Source organism: Haliaeetus leucocephalus, unplaced genomic scaffold, assembly GCF_000737465.1.
Source record: "Haliaeetus leucocephalus isolate CR32 unplaced genomic scaffold, Haliaeetus_leucocephalus-4.0 Scaffold184, whole genome shotgun sequence".
In the NCBI taxonomy this organism is placed as follows: domain Eukaryota; kingdom Metazoa; phylum Chordata; class Aves; order Accipitriformes; family Accipitridae; genus Haliaeetus; species Haliaeetus leucocephalus.
The window spans coordinates 2928828-2950605 of NW_010972620.1; the positions used below are offsets into that span (position 1 = coordinate 2928828).

The 21778-nt window shown below is 40.3% G+C and overlaps 1 protein-coding gene across 1 annotated transcript in view; it reads left to right on the forward strand.

The window, feature by feature from the left end:
* The window catches only part of KIAA1598 (KIAA1598 ortholog), a 55853-nt gene extending 36015 nt beyond the window's left edge, over positions 1–19838 (forward strand). Inside the window, exons 10-16 of the mRNA XM_010564708.1 lie at positions 181–286; positions 2025–2107; positions 5888–5997; positions 6644–6697; positions 9617–9737; positions 10659–10842; positions 19253–19838. Coding sequence (XP_010563010.1) covers positions 181–286; positions 2025–2107; positions 5888–5997; positions 6644–6697; positions 9617–9737; positions 10659–10842; positions 19253–19463 — 869 coding nt within the window. The 3' untranslated portion in view covers positions 19464–19838. The remainder of the gene's footprint in view (positions 1–180; positions 287–2024; positions 2108–5887; positions 5998–6643; positions 6698–9616; positions 9738–10658; positions 10843–19252) is intronic.
* Positions 19839–21778: the final 1940 nt, after the last annotated feature.

The window sequence follows — 21778 nt, forward strand, 5'->3', positions numbered from 1 at the left end:
ATTGTTCTTGCTAGAAAATGTTGTCAAAAATAGGACTTCGTAGCAGCTGTGTGTTTTAGTCTTGTTGTTTGGTTTTTAGTTAATTAGTAGCTGGTTTTGCTTAAACCATCAGAGTTGGTTTTCAGAGCAGATGTGAGAAACCAAGAACTCGCTCTAGTTTGTTTTATTGCTCTTGTGCAGTTGATGAACTTCAAAAACGAATACAGCAGTCTGAAAATCCTGCACCACCTCCTCCACCGCCGCCCCCTCCTCCTCTTCCTCCTCCCCCTCCTCCTAACCCTATACGGTAAGTGCTTAAATCAAGGGTCACAGCATTAATGCTTTGCTGAAGCAGAATACATTACATAAGCTTGCATCCAAGCAGGAAGAGTGTCTTTAAAGAAAAAAAGGCTTTCTCCATCTCTCTTGGGCTCTTTACCAGCAGGATGCACTCTGTGCCCCACCTGCCAACAGACTAACACCCTGACCAATTTTGAACAGTGTCTGCCTTGCCAAGCCTAACAAATTGTCTAGATTGTGACTTTGGAGGAGGAGGGATACCTGTCTCCTCTAAATTTAGGAGATTTATTTTTTTCTATTCACCTGATAGCTGTAATTACAGACTTGTGAAATGCTTGTCTGAATCTACTGCTAAGAAAACCCCTTTGAACTAAAGGATATGTTGGATTACAGTGTGTCCCTTCCTGTCGGGTACTGGTGACGAAAATGCAGACTCCATTGAGTTCCCACAATTGCTTTCATAAGTTAAAAAGAAAAAAAAAAAAACCAACACCAGAAAATTACCACCCCATCATCAAGCAGTTTTGTGTGAAATTATCAAAATTAAGCCTGATTTTTGCAAAGGACTGTGAAAGAGGCTGACCAATATATTATGTATCAGGCATTAGATCCAAATTAATTAACTGAGCCCTAAAGTGTGCTTAGTAAATTTTAGGAACTCAGCTAATCTTCATGTTGTTTGCTTGGTTTTAAAAATAAATGGACTTTGATGACACTTTCTAGCCTTCTGTAATAGATACTACATACAGGAGTTGTGTTCACTGCTGTGTTAAATGTGTGAATAGAGATGATTAGTAGGGAGAATTCATCCCTTTGTGCATCTTGCTTTGTTTTTAGAGATCTATACTAAACATGTTCTGAAAAACTGCGTTTGGTCTTCTGCTTCTTTTACGTCCGTTAACTTATTTGGCTTGCTCGCTTCTTTCTCACTAATGTGTAGCATGAATTAACTGTGTGTGGGTGTTGTGGGGTTTTTTTGTTTGGTTTGTTTAAGTTTGTGCCCTTTACTATTTGGAATAGATAACACTGTTCCTTTTAAGCCCTGTGGTAGCTAAATCAGAGTATTTCCTTCATGCACTGTGATGTTTATGTGCATAGAGGTTGTTTCAGAGCCTAAGCACTGGATGCTGCTCTTGTCTGGAGCAGAGTTTTGACCCTTTATGTCAGGTGGGTCGCTCTACTCTGTAAGGAGCAATGTTCAGTAGGGAGTGATAGGCCCCACTGACACATCAGATGTGCATAGGAGCTTGTACTTGGGCTTTAAGATGAATCATTTCCTTGTCTGGACTTCTACGTTTTGACTATAGTGAAGGGATAATTATTTGACACTGTAAGAAGATTACAAACTTGGAGTTGGTGAGGAGATACTGATCACCATATTTAAGTGTCCTCTGGAGAATAATACTTCAATATCTACAGCTCTTCTTTCCTTTTATTATGCCAGAGCAGCTTCAATTTGTCATGTGTCACAATGAGACACTGTCTTTTAATATTCAAATCTGGAGTGTTTTGATTTGTGCCTAATGTCTGTTAAAAAGAAATAAATTTCTCTGGTGCATTTTGATGGGAGGAATTGTGGGGGGTAATTCAGTACATACATCTGCATTCAAGAACTGTTAAATGAGTCTTTTGTAAGTAGCTGTATAATCAGGTATAAGCAAGCTGTTTGTGTGTCATGTTCAACTTCATTCTAACAGTGTGTAATACAGGACAGAATGACAATCTGCAGTTTCATTTTCTCAAAGGTCTCTCATGTCAATGATTCGCAAGAGATCTCACTCCAACACCAATGTGAGCAAGAAGGAGAAACCTCCTCAGCAGGAGTCAGGTATGGCTCATCCTTTCTCAAGTCTTGCAGATTATTCACTAGGTACTGCAGATAAAGCTGGTGAAAACGAACTGTGGGTACAGATAGTGATGCAAATGCTTATAATTGTCAACAGTAACTGTTGCTATCCATGTCCCAGCGTATTCATCTACCTTGCAGTCCAGAAATGTGATTCCGGCTCAGGTATATGTGCTCTGAGATAGGAAGTGGTATCTTTGGTACTGTAGCTTTGGTACTCCTATGAGGAGCAGCTAAGGACTTCGGTTTTGTCTAGTTTGGAGAAAGGGAGCCTGAGGGGTGACCTGATAGCTCTCTACAGCTTCCTGAGGAGGGGAAGTGGAGAGGGAGGTGCTGACCTCTTCTCCCTGGTATCCAGCAACAGGACCCGTGGGAATGGTTCAAAGCTGCATCAGGACAGGTTTAGACTGGACATTAGGAAGCATTTCTTTACCGAGAGGTTGGTCAAACACTGGAACAGGCTTCCTAGAGAGGTGGTCGATGCCCCAAGCCTGTCAGTGTTTAAGAGGCATTTGGACAATGCCCTTAACATGCTTTAACTTTTGGTCAGCCCTGAAGTGGTCAGGCAGTTGGACTAGATGATTGTTGTAGGTCCTTTCCAACAGAAATACTCTATTCTATTCTGTTCTACTGCAAGCTTCCTCAAGATCCCAAGCAAATTTGTGTAGCCCTCATAGCCATCTATGCCTCTACAACTGAGCTGATGATCAGCATCCAATTTACTTTTTCCAGTAGATTTTAGTATGAACAGTCTTTGAGGCTGCAGATCAAAAACCTTTAGGGAAGACCTAGCACTTGCTGTAACTGAAGAAAAGTTCTAATCTTCCTATTTCTGGCTCTAATGCTTATCAGAGATGTCATTGAGCTGATTTCATTCACTGATGTGGCAGAAAAAGTAATCTTTCTTTTTTTTTCCCTTGGGAAGAGGGTGGTCAAGTTTCTTAGAGGCTCACAGAAGGACCTGACGAGAGAAGTACTTAGCTGGGTATGGTGATGTGCTGGATGAGAGGGATGGGGAGAACAGGATGGTTCAATTTAGGCCCCATGCTGTTACACTGACTCCGTGCAGCTTGTTGAGTTCCACCCTGGCAGTTTGGTACTGCCTGTAGTAGTTGCACCATAGCAGGGTTGAGAGGCTCAGCCTGTGCCTGCAAACTGGAGACACTACAGCATGTAGCTGCAGCTACAGTGTGTGCAGGGCTTTGCACTTCCACAGGTTATCTGGAAGAGGCAAAAGAACAAACCCAACAAGCATTAAGCGGAGAGCAGATTATATACAGCATAATACAGGGAAGCTTCCAATTTCCAAATGGCTTCTTGTTTCTGATTTCTTCTGTCCAGAGCCTCTCCGCAGAGCTAGTTTGTTAAATGCTTCAGTTTTCATCCCTCAATTCATATCTTGCAAAATTACCACTGGGAGTTGACTGTAATGCTAATCCTTTAACAATACTGAAAACCTAAAACAAAACAGAATCTTGCACTAAGGTGACTCTGCATGCAAAGTAACAGCTGAAATTGCATTTTATTGTTGTTAATGGAAGCTGGAAGATTAGTAGGTTGAGAACAGGATTTAAGTACAGATCATGAGTGCCTGAGGAGTCAGAGCTAGTTAGACAAGCATTGCCAGTTAAATAACCAAGGTTTTTCTCGCTGTTCCTATCTTCCTTCTGAAACAGCAGGAGTTTGTTTGTAGTGAATTGCTTAACCTATTTGCTGCCACTTAAACAAAGAAGGGGGCTGCAGAAGGGAACCTGACTGAAATTCTAGGTATAGGATATAACTGTTAAAAAAAACGCTGTTAGCAGACTGTAATGGTATGTAAGCATGGCTGGTTTGTTGGATGGGACCAACAGGCAGAAAGTGGGGGAAGGAAGTATTACCCCTCCCATTTTTCAGGTGAGGAACTGAGGAATGGGGTGACTTGGGCAGGTCCCTGGGGGGATCTTTGGGACCTGGTTACCAGTCTGAGAGAAGTGAGGTTGTTGGTCTGGGTGAAATAATTAGAGAAGTGACCTTGTACCGAGATCTCTGATGAAGAGTCAATCTTATCTTTCAGTAAAAGTTCAATTATGTTGCCTTCATTTATCAGGTTTCCTTACCTTGAAGTGTCCTAGATGTTTTGATTACACCTTTTTGTTGAGACTGTTACAAACAGTGATTGCGGGAAATACTATGAAATTCACTATAAGTTCTCTACACCCCATTCTTTCATTATTTATTAGCAAACTTTAACAGTTCTGACCTTTCTTCAATCACATATAAACTGCTTCTTCTCTTAATAGTTGAGCTGTTCTTAAAATAAAAATAAAAAAAGGGGGAAAGTTCTCTCTTGATCTAGTTATTATATCCAACTTGAGGCTTGTTTTGACCCTTGTTAAGGACTTAGAATGAGTGGTTTCTATCCCGTACCATCAATTAAGCTTTTATATTTGAAACAGCCTGTTTGTGAAATTAAAGCCTGACATTAAATCAGCTTACAATACAGAAACTGCATTTCTATGAATCATCAATAGTACCCTGACAAGTGAGAGAGCGAAAGTCTATTTAAAATTACTGTTATATAAGGTACAACATTGCAGCTTTGAATAGTGTCAACCATATTTCTCCATGTATTTGCTTTAAGTACTCTTTTTTTTCCCTTTTGGTATGGCACGTTAAGTGTCTTTTGTTAATGTTATCCAGAACACTGATAAGTTAACAGGTATTGTTTAGGTTCATCACACAGTTTCCCGTTTCATCTGAACACTTTGCAGTCCTGATACTGAATCTCTTGAAGAAGCAACCATTTCCTTTCATGGTATTTAAGTTTTGCCCTTTAACTAGATGCAGTGTTCTTCAGATGTGTGGTTTTAGTTCAGTCTGAAATATTGGTGTGTTGTTCCAGCCGGGTTCTTAAACCCATGTGAAATATAAGACGCGTTTGGTAGTCTTGTGACGGGCTGCATACAGGCCTCGCCATGGGGCATTATGAACTTGGCCTGTGTTGATGAAGCTGTAGAAATTTCTGCTGAGCCACAGTGAAGAGATACAGTGGAATTGGGGCCGTATTATTCAGTGCTTGGTGCTTCAGCCTGTAGCACTGAGCTTTTGCAATTCCCAAGTTCCAATTATAGGAGCTTTGCATTTTTCGGGATCTGGGCCCTGCTTCTGTCCAAACTTCTACAAGCACTGCGGTTTGGTGTTTGCGAAGTCCACAGCTGGATCCTCAGTTTGTGTAGATTGGCATTTTATCCTTGAAGAGCTTGTGACAGTTTAGCTGATAGCAAAGATCACTAATAGCGCTGTATCCAGAAACCAGAATTCCTGTTAACGAGACATGAGGTTGCTGGTTTCTGCTACCATATAGTTGTATGCAGTGTAAGGTAAAGTGCCTCTTTGTGGTGGGGAAAATTAAGAGTCAGACAGTGGTCCTGTAAGAAGGACCCTGTGAACAGCCCACTTATGGGGAGAAAAAAAAGCCTGTATATTTATGCTTATCATTTTCATTTTTAATAAAACTGAGAAAACCCATGCATTTGGGTAGTACATGAGCAATATGCATGACACGTACAGGCAGGAAGACCTACTGCATGGAGTATAACTAAGTACGTTGTATATGTAAATGCTGTTTCATCATTAAAACTAATTTATGATTATGGTAACTGGCTGTATGTGGCAAGCAAGCTGTTTAGGAGGCCATCTGTTTAACATGTTTTTTTTCTTTGTACTATTTCTCTGTTGTTCATATCTGGAATGTGATATGCTCTTTGATTTTTGGAACAGGTGAAGAAGTTACGGATCTGAAGAGACAAGCTGTTGAAGAAATGATGGACAGAATTAAAAAGGGAGTTCATCTGAGACCAGTCAACCAGTCAAGCAGGCCTAAAACAAAGGTTTGGAATAAATAGCAGAGCAATATTAGTGAAGTACAGTAATTTACACTGAAAATAAATCAGGCTTTCTGTAAAATTCATTCAAAAGAATACATTTGCTTCACTTACCTCATTTGCTTTGCTCAGAATTAGAGCAACATATATCTGAAGAACAGAAACAGAAGTGAAGCCAACAGTAAGTAAATAGAAGTCCAGTTTCTTTGACACAGAAAGGAACTTAAAGCAAACATCTTGTAAACAAATAGCTACTGAGAAACAAAAAGCACAGAGAGAATAACTGAACTGGGTAAAGGGGTGATCAAGAAGTAGACTGTATTTAGTAGTATTTCTTCCTTTATGCAGCACTTAGCACTATTACCTGAATTTGGCTTCTAGGAGCTATTGCTTACCATCTTCACAAAAGCATACTCTTTCTTTATGTATAGGCTGTGATTCACAGTGTTAAGAGCTAAGGCTTTTCCCTTCATCTGTATAAGAAAATAGATTGAATGTTAGACCTGTGCCCATGAGAGGAGGGAGCAGAGGAACATAATACAACTGCATGCCTGTGCAGCAGACCCTTGTGCGATGTCCGTCTTCAAGTACAAAGTCTGTCACGGTCCATTTCACATGTTTTTTAACATGCATGTGTTGTGTTTGTTTACAGCCAGAAACACCAAAGCCCTCTGAAAGTGCAATGAAAGAATTAAAAGGGATTCTGGTAAGAAAACTCATAGTTTATATTTCAGTTTTTTCTTCTCATTGAGTTGACAGGGCCTTCTGTGCAAAATAGCTAAGTATTTGAAACTTCTGCATTAGTGTTTTGGTTTGAAGCTGTAGAGCAGTTTTGGAGTGAATCGCCGATTCCACTTTTGACTTTGGTCTGACTGAAAGATTGGTTCTGGTCTTGCTAACAGAATGTATTTTGGAGGAAACGAGCCTGTTAACTCTGCTCTGGGTTTGTATGTTCCTGCCACTAGAGGGGATGTTATGGTCTGCATCTGCCATAGATCCTTTGGAAACTTTCCAAGTACTCACAGTGAGGATGCTTAGGGAGGGAGAAGCAGCTGAATATATCTAGTCCAAAGTAAAGCCCCTGGAGTGCACATACAGTAGATGTAGGGTTCTCCTCATCAACTGTTCTGATCTCCTGCTCTCTCCTGAGGCACCGAATTTCTTGTTAGTGTAGACGTAGCCTAAATAGAGTAAGAGCTCTCTAGTCTGTCTGCATTTATATGTAGACAAAATTGATTCTGAATAGCTGTCCACATACCCATTTATCACTAAATAAAAACTTCAGGCATGTATTTGGTCCTCCTCAGAGCAACATGCTAAGTTTGCTCTTGTTCTGTCCTTTACTCATACATTGCATTGCTTATTTAACTGGTTGCTTCTTTTGCATGAGTGCTAAAATTGTATCAAACAGTCAGAAGGAGCTGTAGTTCTTGCTCCCTGACTTCTGTGACCCTGAAGCTTTTAAAGTTGAAGTGCAGCTTTGGCGCACAAGGTGAAATTTTGCCTTTGTAAGGTGAAATATGGTGAAATTCTGCCCGTATTGAAGCAATGAACTTCACATCCACTCTGCAGAAGGTAAGGCTAATTATTCTAATCATCCATAATAGCACCTAAACAGCCCTTATAAAAATAACTTCAGTATTGTGTTGGGTGATGCAAGGCAGTACAGCAGAGGGGGTAGCCACAGCCTGTGCTGTGATTTAAAATCACGAGTGTGGCACCAATGACGTGTTAAACTTACTGTTCTCCAGTCACATGAAAGCAGGGGAAGAAGGGAGGAAATGATCTAGAGAGCCACCAGACCTTAATGCCGAGCTCTAATTAGAGGGACACATAATTAAATGTGGAGATAAATAGAAAATGCAACACAGAGATTATGTTTTAAATTGAACTCTAATTATAGGAATAGTTTGATATGGTGTGCTGTTTGGACCAGTGAGGGTTGGGCTGAATGATCCTGCCGAAGGTCCTTTCGTTTTCTAATAGCTGTTTTATTTCTTTGACACTGTATCACTGCCATTAGGGGAGACTTGATTATGTACTCAGGGGAAGCAGAGAGAAACCTGCAGTCACTGTACTTCTGTATCTAGCTTGTTGCTTTTGAGCCCTTCAGGATATTTGCAGTATAAGACAAACTGTGTAAAATCCAATTCCAGTCTATTCTTGAGACCAATCATTATGCACAGTCAGACAACAAACATGGGGGTGGGATGTGATGGAGTAAACGTTTGTTGTTACTATGCTAATTATGCATTTCATGTAGACCTCCATATAGTTGTTACAAACAAAACACATTTATGTTCTGCAAATTGCAGAGTTTGAGTGACTCGTTGTTCAAGTTGCTTTCGTACATGTACATTTGTACAGATCTGGAGCATACTACTAATTAATAATGTACCTTCTCAGTTAAATTTCAAATAGTTGGTAAAGAAAATATTTTAATTTGGGGGCAGGGGTGAAGAATTAGAATTAGAGTTACTTTGCTGGGATCCTGAAAGTAGCACAGCTTTTGCAACTTGTGATGCCATTTCCTTTGTCATTTGCTATTTCTGCTCAGAAGTTATGTGCTTGTCAACAAAAGATGTTAAGAATATGTTATTTAAGCTCTGGAAAAATTCTATACAAGTCTGACACGTTTTGGAAGGCTGAATAAACAGGATTCCTGGGCATTGCTAAAGATGGCAAGACTCAGAGGGAGAATGAAATAGCATATGGGTCCCAAATTTTCAGTTGCATTGTAAACATTTTGGGGAAATTTTACAGTCAAGTGGGTGCTGATCCAGTAACTGACTCTTGTCAGTTGGGAAATGCATGCAGTATGCACTATGTGCATGTTAAAATTCCTGTGGGCAAGTTTGGGAGGTTTCAGGCTTTGATTAAAGCCTTTGCCCCCTCCCCCCCTTTAAGAAAAGTGCTGCTGGGCTTGCAGCTTCACTGATACAAAATACTAACCTTGGCATAAGGCAGCAGTAGCATGCGTTTCTATTTTGTATGTATAAAAAAACTGTTTCAACTTGAGATCTAACTCTCTGCGTAAGAGAAACCATGAAGTATGTGGATATAGGGTCAGGTTTACGACAGATCAGCTGGATTATAGGATATAATGACGTGCTGCAGTTGCAGCTAGTACGTACTGACTTCTACAGATACGTGTGCACACCAGGATGCAGCAACAAAGGACCACGCTAAAATATAAAACATGCTGGAGCCGTAAAATATGGATCTTTGGCTTTTTGCTAATAGAGGTTAATTATGGGCTTGATAACGCTGTAGCAGTTTTTTAAGATCCTTTAAATATTAAGATGGAGGAAATTGGCAGTTCCCTGCAAACATCAGAATTTGTTCAGTAGTGATCCAGAGCATCTCTCTCAAGCCTGATATCAACCCTCTAATGTGTAGGTAAGTATGGTTAATCTCTAAAGTGGGAAATCCAAGTAAGGGGAGGGAAGACTGGTGAGCCAATCCCCAGATGCTCGCTGTTGTACTAATGGAAGAGCTTTGCACACCGGTCTAGAACTGCAGTTGCTTTTCTGCAGTTTAAAAGGTTCTTGCGTTGTGCACGTGAGATGTTTGGCAAGGCATAATAGGTCCTCAGAGAGCTTTTCATGCCTATTTCTTGCTTTAGGAAACATTGAATAAATCAACTAGTTCCCGAAGCTTGAAGTCCCTTGAAACAGACAGCAGTGAAACAGAGCTGGAACGAGTTCTGCGACGCCGGAAAGTAACCACTGACCAGGACAGTGGCAGTAAGTGGCTGGACTCCTTTGTAGTCCTCTTCCTCTCCCTGCATTAAGTGACTCTTGAAGCTTTACTTTCTTTTCCAGACCATTGCCATTTCAGCCATTACGGAGAACCCTGCTTACTTCTACAGTGACTCACTTCCCCATCACACCTGTCGCTTTTCATCCCCATTTTCTCCAAGAGATGCCTCTGTCAGGATTTTCTGCGCACACAGCCGTATATACACAGGTTCCTCTGTCCTGCCTGGAGCTCAGACATTGTTATTGGAGCTAATAGTGTGAGCCTACTGTGAAAATACTCTTGAAAGTAATGGTAACCAGAGAAATGAGGATTTAGGACTAATGTTTTGAATTAACCTCTTCTGCAGAGCAAGCGCCTGCAGTTTTTAAAGCTATGCTTTACTATCATCATCGGTAAGAACCCGTTAATGTTCTGCCTGGCTAGAAACACAGTCTGTGCAAGTGTAAGTGCATGCCATAGTCGATGCAGATGTGGCTGGTTTTAATGTCACTGTATGGTTTTAGCTTGGACTTTGTAGGTAGACAGTTCACTGACTTCTCATTAGTATGAGAACAGGCTTTTTTGTCATTGGGCTGGCTCTTGCTCCAGTTGCACTTCAGGCTGAGAGAGCACTGGCAAGTTGTGACTTGGTAGCGCTGTGTGGGCAGCAGGACTTACCATCCCAGAAGGCAAGGGGACTGAGTGCATGACTGTGTCAATATAGCAAGCCCTGCTTGTGGTACAAGAAAGGGTTAATCCTGGTGGGGAGAGCAGAAGCTGCAAATACAGTATTTTGATACTCTGCATGCACTGGATGCTGTTCGTTAAAATTCCAAGCAGTTAGCTTGAATTCTGCTGTGCTTATTTGTTGTTTCTAGACCAGTCAATCCGGATAACAGAAGCATTAAACTTTCTTTGGGTTTTAGGTCCCACTGGAACCTTGGCCACATCAGAATCAAAATCTCTGCCTGTGCTAGGTTTGGGAGCCAGTGCTGCACAAACAGCGTTGAACAAGAAAGACCTGGAGACGGAATTCAGTTCCAAAGTACCTGACTCAGGTCCTGTCTCTAACCAGCTTAAGGGTGTCACGGGCTTCAAGCCTACATTACAGTAAGTAGAATATGGATTTCTAGATATATTTGAGTACCAGATCTGTTTAGCTGGTGCATTTTGAAAGTGATTTAATAGCAAATTTGGTTAACAGGATAAATGTACAGTCTGCAGCTGTTTACCACTGACTCCTTAAATAATTTGCAGCCTCACATGGAGGTAGAAATCAAACTCTCTGTAATAAAGTTCTTTTCCTATAAAATCTGTGAACATTCTTCAAAAAAAAAGTTCATCTTCTCTGCCAAAAAAAAGAACTCAAAGAGTTTTTAAGGAATAGCAAGGTTGAGGGTTTTTTTCCATATCCTGAAGAGAAGAGGGATGATAATTATACAGTTAAGTCTTGATTTAAAAAAAAGGTCATTCTAGGATGATATGGTGAAAAATAGAGTCATGTAAGTCATATTGGTCTATATGCAGGTGTGTGGGGCAGTATCTGTTGGACCAAAACAAGTCCTGACTATTACTTTTAAATGTTTGTTGCTAAAAATTCTGAATTACCTTGAAATCTCAAGATTAAGATTCTTCAAAAACAAAAAATACAGTTAGTGCTGCATTTGCACAGGTGGCAGAATAATCTTTCGTCACAACAGTTTGAAGACCCAAGGTGCCAGTTAAGCATCAAAGAGTTAAACCTGCTTCAGAAATATTTATTTCTGACAGATCCACGGAGGATTGGTTTGTTTTACAATACCAAGCTCCTTTTGAACTTAGGCTGTGCACTTGCTTCAGTTGCCTTGCCAGGTTGTTTGTTGGTTTGTCACTTCAAGAAAAGGAAATAGATGAGACAAATCAGATCAGCAGAATATTGTAATCATGGCTAATTAAACCGCTGATTTCCTGCTCTATCAGTTAAAACATACCACCAGTACCAATTCTAGCAAGTGTCTGTTGCTTGGTTCAAAAGAGTAAGTCACAACAAATGAACTGGAAATTCAGTTCACATCTATTCTTATGAACTGATATTTACTTCGCTCTCCGCAGGTACTTTTATCATTTATTTTTGAATGGATAAAGAGCCCAATTTCCTGTTATGCTCTACAATTTTCTTTAATTTGCACCAAGTTTTAAAAGCAGAATGCCTTTTCCAATCATATGTGTTTTCCCCTTTTATTTCATTTAAGTATCCTTAGAAGAAAGATGATCTTCATTTTAATTTAATCAGAAAGATGAAGATTTGTTAAACAGTTAATTTGACATGAATAATGCCATTGCATTTTCTTGAACTGCTACCCTGACAGAAAGGTGAGGTTCTTCTTGAAAAATACTGTGTTTGTAGTTTGTGGATTTCTACAATGTTGAGCAGATAACCTTAATCAGAAAATACAGCAACTCCTACCACCTTTTGCCTACCTTTATTCCACCAAACTAAGTGGAAATTGCATTTACAAGAAAGGAAATGAAATAATTGCAGGCCCCAAGGTCTCACAGAATGCATGGTGAATTGACAGTGAAAAGGATCTTGTGTTGACAGTCACAGTTGTTATGTGTTATAAAAGCATATGTGAAGCTCAATTTATTTCTCAGCTTGCCTATACAGTGACATCCTAAAAGACACATTTCACTTTAATTTATCTGTTTAAAGCCTTAAAACAAATGTGCTGGGCCAGATTCCTTAGTGCTGCAGGGCTGCTTTGCATCAGTCACTGGTGTAAACCTGCTTAATGGGAAAGGCTGATTGTTGAGGATGGTTTTCCAGTGAGAGGGAAGGTGCTGGGGCTCTCATACTCTTCTGCTGCTGGGCTGGCAGGGAGGAGCAGAAATAACCTAGATGCTTCATACCATGTTGAAGTGCAGTTACTTTTCTTTTTTCTCCTGGGTACTGTTTGCAGCAAAGGTTAGTAGAAGCAGCCTCCAGACTCCAAGGTGTGCAAGCGCTGTTTTGAAACAGGGCTCATTTGAAGCAGATATCAGAAGGAAGTTCATTTGTCTTAACATGTCTGACAACTTGGCTCTCTAATTAGGCAGTTTTCTGGGCTTCCCTGGGTACAGCTATACTAGCAGTTTAGTTTGGATCAGCAGAGCACTTCTGAAGCAAATCTCCCTATTGTCCCCATTTGCTATGCTTTGGTTTGTATCCTGGAGTGGTCTTAGTGCATAAACTGGATCCCTGGATTCATTAGGTGAGTGAAACTAAACCAGAAGACATGATCCAGCCTTTAATGACTGGCCCAGGGGCCACAAGAGAGCTCGGTCAGTGAATAACCCCCCTGAAACGTGTGTTATGAGGACATGGGTCTGAAACACAGGCTGTTTCCCTCTACGCATCTGCTCCTGTTGCACCACACTATTTCCTAAAGTAGGCTGTGTTAACTAAACAAACAGTACGCTGCTTTGACCAGATACCCTAAATGACAAAGGCATACAAAAGATTTATTGTGGCTCTTCTTCTCCGTATTCACACCTGAGGTAAAAGGATGCAGCTGTCTCATCATTTGCAATTCCTTGAGAACTGACAAAGGTGTGACCTGCTTCAACTGTTTGCAGCAGCTAAGCAAACCTTTTATAGCACAGTAGAGGATTACATGTCTAATAATTACCAGATGTCTCTTGCAGTGCAGTGTTTATTCTTTTTTCTTCACCTGGATTTTAATGTACAGCTTCCTATAGAAAACCTTAGGAATAGTTGTGCACGAGGTATCTCTCTTTGCTGCAACATCCATTTATTAAGTCTTGTAATCTGAAGGAGGAGGTAATACAGACATTTAAATGCAAACAGCCCTATTCATCATTCTTTATTCACATTGAGTAACAGTTCAGCACACCTGTTCTCGTGGAGAAAGAAGGGGACGCCTTTGAAAAAGACCCAGTCTTGAAAATATACCTGTGAACAGCATGTAGACAGAAGTCAGCTCATTGAGTAAACCCCTGGATCCTCCCCACCCCCGAGTCAGTGACGATCCAACCTAAATGCACACAGGGTAAGGAATTTCAGTCTTTGGCTGAGGTAGGCCTCCGCACCTAACGTGGTTACTCCTGTGGTTAAGCGTTACCAAAGCACTGGACTCCAGCTGAATCAGCTGGGCCACTCGTGTCAGTAGCCAAAGGAGGGGTTGTGGAAAAGGGTTGTAACGTTGACAAATACCGGTTGATTCTGAAACTTTCCTGTAACCACACTAAGTGATGATAGCTCGGAGAACTTAATTCAGAAGAAAAATTTGGGTTTCGAACCACTAGGTGAGCTGTTATTTCAGCGTAGGAGATTGTTAGAAGAAGGGTTTGAAGCCATTAAGGAGGTGATTTGGAATGTGTGGTTTTGCTGAGGTGGTGCTGAGGGGGAAGACATCAATAATGTGTGTCCTGTAGGGAAATTGAGGCCTTACCTCAGTATTCAGGTAACTTCCTCTGCAAATCTCTTCCCAAATGTTTAACCCAGCATGAGTGTAATTCTGTGACAATTGCTTAGAAGAGAATAGGTGACAATTTAGTTCCCTTAGGAGCAAAGAGAGTTCCCCTGACTCCCTGCGGTGTGTAGACACAGAAGGGAAAGGTGTGTCTGGCTCTGCCCCTGGGTTTTGGGTTTGGGGTTTTTTTTCCAGCACTTTGTAAACATTTTGTTTCTGGGCAGCAGAGTTCTCCGCTAACACAGTGAACCACAGAGAGGGTTAGTCTTAATCTGATGATTTTATACAATTAAAGGATTTGTCCTCCTTCTCCTGGCTGTAATCTTAGTACCTCTGAATCATCTACCAGCTCTGCGGGAAGCAGCTCAGCCTCAGCTAGACAGAACTGCAAAGGTTTTCCAGTGCAGCTTGAACATGGGCAATTTAGTTTGAACAACAAATGAAGAAAACAATGGGATGTTCTGGAAGTTTGGGGTCTCCTCAGTTTTAACTGTTTTAAAAGCTACTGTCACGCGTTTTTCTTAGAGTGTACTTTTTGTGTGCTCTCTCAGTGCAGGTAGAAGCTCTCCAAGATCCCTCATTTAAATGAATTTGCCAATCTTTTTGAGCACTTTCAAAAAAGCACCTAAAAATGGGAACAATTTCCATACTAAAGATTGCAGTTCCGTTCTACTCGCTGCAATGTTGACCACCTTTCTACTCAGCTAGATTTAGCAGGGGCATTCCTGAAACAGAGAAGGTTTCTTGCACTTTCTTCACAGATGCCTGGTGTTATAGATAGTACTGGTACTATCAGAGGGGGGGGACCAACAGACTAATTCACTAGTGTCACTGTTTGTATTCCCTGTAATTTATTTTTGACAAATACTGTAGTGTGATGGAATTTTCTATTCATTGAAGACTTTCAAGACTTGGAATTGGTGTTATTTTTTACTGTTGTTCGGTATTAGCCTTTGGTCCTGTCAGTTGTATTCCCCTGCCTTGTTAAGAATTCTAAGATATTTAATAAACACATCTGCAGTTCAGCTTTTATTCTCAATAAAGGTTTTTGACTGAGGATAAAATTGACTCGCCTCTTGTGGTCTGGCATGCCCCGGACAGACCACGACGGCACTCCGCTGAGCTGAGACCCACTCTCCTGTACAGCCTGACACCGTGGGCTGGTTGGTCCGGGTCTGACACAGGACAGGCGAGCTGTTGTTACTTGGCAAACCCTCCTAGCGTGGTAGTTTGGAAAGGACATACAGATTGGAGTGTGAGCTTTATTGCACAAGGGATGTTTGTCCTCAGTTATGGGGATCTTGTAGGAAAATGGGAATGCTGGGGTCAGGGTGGGAGGTAGTTAGGCAAAGAGGAAGCTATAATTGACATGGAGGCATGGTTTTTAAATGATATAAAGAAGCAACTGGTGGTGAGCAACCGTCAAATTAGCTTAATGCTTCAGATCTCATCTTTTGGCGAGTAAGGAATAGCACCGGTTGAGTTTTATTTTGGTTTTGAAAGCAATTTGGCTTTGAAGATGGATGATGGCACTAGATTAGGGAGCTCACTGAAAGACAAAGTACACTAATTTGATGCCATGTTAGTAGCAGCTTTTGTAGCAGAAATTAATTCATTCGTACCATCTCAGATTCCAGGCAGTAAGTATCTGCATGGAGTCTCCCCTGCCTATGCTACGTACTTGCAAAACCAGTCTTTGTTGGAACAGATTTTTGACAGTATTTTCTAAATATGCTGCAAACCCCACAGATTTCCCTACAGTGTTTTCCTTGAATGGTTTCCTTTAGCTTTCTGCTTTTACATATAGTTAGAAAATTGGATGGGACTTCATCCAATAAAATTTTCCATTATATTTACACAAAATTCTGGTTTCTAATGGAAACATATTACAATGATTTCACGAATAGAGCACCAAGCAAGGTTAAATAATACCAAGATTATAATATTAACCAGAGGAAACGAAGAAAATCCAAGTCTCAGGGGACAATCCAATCCTTAGTTTGTCCTTTTGTACTCCTACTGTAAATTATTTACAAAGGGTATGGCAGTACTAGTTCACAGATGGCCCGTCAGGCGTAACCCTTTATTTTTACACCTTCTGTAGCTTCCGTAACTATATAAATAGAATATATCGCTTTTGATACTCTTATATCACAAGCAGCCCTCAGTACTGCATGGGACTTTGCACATCCCATACAATTAATCTAAAATGCATTTATCATCTAAATCTGGATTTCACAGTACAAATTTTATGTGTTTAGTCATAAAAATATACGCAGACTTATGAACAATTACGTATGAATGGGTACAACAGAACTAGGTTTTCAATTTCTGGCTTATGTATATAGTTGGACAAATAACAAGAATACTGATAACAACATTAACAATCTTAATGAGGGAAGAGCTTTGCATAGAACTAAATGCAAATACTTTGGCTGGACAAATTTGTAATTGTTCAAAACTGTGGCTAACTGTATCTGTACTAATTGCTTTTCCCAGCTTTATTTGTAGCAGTAAAACCTGTTTTTTGAAAGGGAGCACCAAAATTATGTTCATTCTTGCACTGAAACTTTATTATGTCTGCATTCGGCTCTTGACAAACTATTGAAAATGAGCCATGAATACCTGAGAAACAGGGTTAATAATTTTTAACAATGCCTCAGCTGTAACAGCAGCACTGTCAGGCTGGTGCTGCAACAGTGTAAAGGATTTGAAGAAGGGAATGCTAGTACAAGGAAGTCTGAACAGTAATTCTTATTTTTATGCTTGAAACGCTGATTTAATCACTGGTTTTCTCCATTAAACTACTTTATATCGACATCTTTCATTTTTCTGTCCTTTGAAGGTGGTAAATATGATTGCCATTTTATCCATTTTTGTTATAAATGAAACAGACTTCAGAGCGCTTGGCTGTGCATCAGTTGTTGGAATGCTGCCATACACTAATGCAGACTCCCCACTGTGAGCCCAGTGAAGAATTATACTTTGATTCACCAGATTGTATTAAATAGTCCAGCTGTTGGGATTTGAAAGATAGTTACCTCCAAAGTGAAATAAAAATGAACTTGGCATTTATGGCTGTGACCATTTTTATAGTGTTGGGCAATCAGCTTTTCAGAGGTAGCACTTTTTAAAATAACCCTCTTCTGGTTACACTGCTTTAAAAAGTTTAATTTGCTGTAACATTCAAAATACCCCACCTTGTATTTTCTGGAATGATTGGCAACTTTCGCATAAAATAAGCATTATTTTCCTTATGAAATCACTGGCTTCTGATGATAATCAAATGAGTCTGAAACTGTATCTATTAGCACCAATTTCTGCATTAATTAACTTACACCAAAGTTCTAACATTAGAGACAATTCCTGTAATTAAAGCTTGAACATGGAATTTCATTTGCTATATCCAGTGCTTCAGTAGCAAGCTGAGTAAATTCTTCCTGAAATGGAAAGTGCAACAATTGTTGTTTCTGTGATTATTTATTTGTTTTTAACCTGTACATTTACTCTCTCCCCGTCAGGTGGGAGCCAGTACATTCTCCGCCCTGTGCTCTAATTGTTGAGTGGGGTGACCTCTTTTTTCTTTGTCATTTTCTCCAGGACAAAGACTGTCACAATAAAGGGCAGTTCATAGCAGATGGATCCAGTAGCTGAATTTCTTTCGCTGGCCTCTAGTTGGTTCTACTTTTTCCTTTCAAGGGTGTTATCTTAGCAGTACGGAAGGCTGTTCCTTATGAGTAAGCATAAAAAATTAAAAAAAATAAAAATAAAAGGCTCTGGACTAGCAAATGCAGTTGCCTTCAGCAGCTCTACATTCAGCCTTCCCAGGAGAGCGGAGCCACACACCCACGGGTGCGTGTGGGACCTCGCTGCACTAGGGTTTTTTGCGCTTGCCCAGTTTGGTGGTCGTAGCTGTGTTGGCGTGGACATCTATACGGTGTTCATGCTGATGTGTAAGGCCCTGCCTAAAGATGGGCCCAGCGCGCGCGTGTGACTGCCCTCTGGAAGCATGCCTGGTTACGTGCCCTCGGGCGCACGGGGCGGCGGGGTCTGGGGAGCGCGGCGGAGGAGGTGTGAGCCCACGCTTCCAAGCTGCCTGCCTGCCCGTACAGCAGCGTTACGACGGCAGCTGAAGGACCCCGATCTGCGACTTGTTCAGGTCGTGCTTTCCCGGTGTTTGCCTTGTTCTCTGCTGGTGCATTCTAGCTAATCTAAGGATTTGCCTGCATGTTTTCAACAGTAGTACAAAGCTTTTGAATATAGACGAGTGCTTTTACTGTTTATAGCACGATGCCAGAGCCTCTACAAATAACCCTGGTGTCTCTGACCTTTCCTTCCTCTCTCCCCGCTCGGAGGGCTTTTTATCTGCAAGAATCCCTGCACTGCAAGCAATCAAGACGTAACCCCATTTCTGCAGTACAGAATGTAGGTCTAACGCCCTCTGTATTTCAGAAAATCCAGTCGGTGAATTTTCAGAAATCATTTGCACTCTCCCAGTGAGACCATGAGCAGCCCGTTGGTGCCGAGCCACAGCGGAAAATCTGGTTACGCTGCCTCTACCTCCCTGCCCTAGTGTAGAGTGTAGTACAGGGAAAGCCCTGCGCAAGCTGCTCTGGGACGGAGGTGTGGAGGAGAAGCCGCGTTCTCCTTTCAGGCTGCAGGACTGTTAGCCTACAGACTACAGGAACTGGTAGCATTTTCTCTATGGGGAACCTAAATCCAGCTCTCAGATGAGCAGAGGGAAAATAAATTCCTGAGACTATCTTTAAACTGATTCTTTCAAAGTCTAAGGATTTTTTCAGTGCTTTGTGAGTTCATTTTTCCTGTTGAGTATGTTCCATGGCTAGCTTAACAAATGATTCAGGAAGAGTAATGTGACTGTTGCACTTTGTTTGCTACTACCTGTATGTAACTGCTGTTAAATGTATGAATCTATTTACTAGTGTAGTAGACCTGTCCTGGTCATACGTGCTACTAATAATAGAAATGTTTTTCTGTATATTTATATTCTTTCTCCCAAATATGTGAACTGTTATCTGTATTCATATACTTTATTCTTTTTCCTTTAGATCAACTAGTCATACAGAATTGACAAGAAAAGCTTCTAGCAGTGAAAAAGAGACAGAATCCGTTGTAGTTTTAGATCCTGTTTCCACCAGTGGGGATCAGATGTCTGAAAACACGCTGAATCAGAATAAAATGAAAGAAGAAAAAAGGAAGCTGCCACATAAAGAAACTAATGTTGAGAAAATAAAAGAAACAGACAGTTCTAACTGTTAATTGTTATTCTGAAAGGCTGTAACTTTTGGGAGTCATTATCTGGACATGTAAATTGCTTAGGTGTGTTACTAGGGGCTACGGTCTGTACTCCAAACAGTTTTCAATAATATAGATTGAAATGGTCTTTTGTATGCAGTTTTGTTATATGCATTAAAGTATTAAATAACTATGTATCACTCAGAATCCCTTTCCCATTTTAATTTTGCAGGAATGGTTATTATTTTCTTAGATAAGAATCAGTTACCTTTACTTTAAAACTGTATTTGAAAAGGCTTTTAAAATTATTCTTTTATTGAGAAGCTGCCTTGTTAAAGGTCCATTCTAAAGCTTGCTAGAAGCCCCTTGCATCCCTCATGAATTGGACACATTTGGGTTAGACCCTATGAAGGTGATTACACACGCATCAGCTTTAGTATGAGGGGTATTATTACTTATTAAAAAATCAGTGTTTAGACACATTGCTTTAAAAATATTTTGATATCTACTTAAACCAAGATCTTGTAGGTCTCCTTACTGCTGTCTGCACACACACCTTTGTGAGGAAATTAAAAGCACAAGCATAACATTTCTGTTTCAGATTCCTCAGTGGACAGCTAGCCCAAAGACTGAAAAGCAGAGGCAGTGCAGCATGTCATTTGGTACCAAGACTTTTGGTAACGATAGCCAAAGTCAGAAGTCTGTGGGTTGAGATTGGTGCTCTCCTTTGGATGAAAAGCTTTTCAGAGGAGGACTTACCTCCTGGTATTTTTTTCAGTGTTACATAGCGAAGTTTGGAACCACTGCAACCGGAGTTTGTGTTTACTGCTGCTGCAGAAAAACCTTATCCTAGGCTCCCGTGAGTATGGATTAGATTTGGGATTCAGTCATTCTAGGATTGCAAGTTATCTGGAATCAACATTTTGAGAACTCCCAGCTGAAAGCTCGCAGCACTAACAAATAAGCCTTTGCTTTGAGCCTGGTACACACTGGTGGCATTAATTTCTTTACTAGGTAACACTTTAGATGTCTGTATTTGATGACACAAATCCCAGTTTCCCTCAGCCCTTATTGCCTGTGAAGACAGTGAGATAGGTACGTAATTGATTTGCTCCACTGCCAATTCACATTCCATTGTAGTCTCTTTTTAAATTCAACACAGTATCTCGTTCTTTTATAATGAATGAACAAATGTAATCAGGGATTTACCTAAAGATTGGTGTTAACTGAAATTGGGTGGTAAAGTACTTGAATGCACTTGGAATATTTTTTATTTAATGATTTGAAACAGTAATAGCACTGAAGGATGAATGTTCTGAGTTTGTTGATTTGGCTCTGCATGCAACTATGGTGCTTTTCCTAAAAATAAAAGTATAGTAACGAGTGTGGTAGTTTCACATCTTTTTTGGTGTTTTTTGCATGTTTGCTACGAAAATCTTGGACTTGATCTAATTACTGAACTACATTATAATTCCTAAACTTGGGGAAATTTGTCTCTCATTGATATCTTCATTTCTGGGGGGTGGTTGGTTCTGGTGGTTTTTTCACTTGGGTATCTGTTACACTGAATTTAAAATGCAACATTTTATATATGTATTTTTCCTCAAATTATTGCTGCTGTATTTTATGTTCAAATTTCCAAATTATACAAAACCCAGAAGTTTTTTAAGAAGTATTTCTTTTACTTAAACTGTTTGTTACCTAGGACATAAATTATTTATCTTTTCACTGTTGCTTATTAAAAAGACTCCTGACAAGTTTCCCAGACCTTGTGAAATTGACTTGTTATTCCCTGCCTCCGACTGAAGCAAGCTTCCTAGTGATGCCAATTACAGCTTTGTGTCCTACATTTGGGGTTTGCACTGATGTGCTTGTATTGATAGCTAGCTAGAACTGGAGCAAAATTTCCCTCGTAGGCTAGATCTAAGAGCAGCATTGAGGGTGTGTGGGGGGATGGAGCAGCATAACAGTCAAGGCCTTTGTTTTTTGTAAAATGGTTTTTTTACTGTTTGTCAATAGCTTGCTCTTTGTATGGAGAGAGATTTCAACTTTCCCAAAACAAACATTTAGTTTTGGACTGAACACAGAGATATTTGTTTTGTCAATTTGTAAATACAGCACAGAATTTTGTGGTGTTTTCAAACTAAAGCCACTGCTCAGTTAACTTGGTTTCAGCTGAAAGCAATGGTCTCCTGGGAAAAGAGAAGCTAGTATCTGAATGCTTTTAAGAATGTTTGGCTAAAGTGCTCGAAAATAAATGGATTAAGGAATAGTTAACATACGAGTTTCTTACTAGAATTTTTTTTTTAGAATTTTACTCAAAAGTTAATGTTGACAAC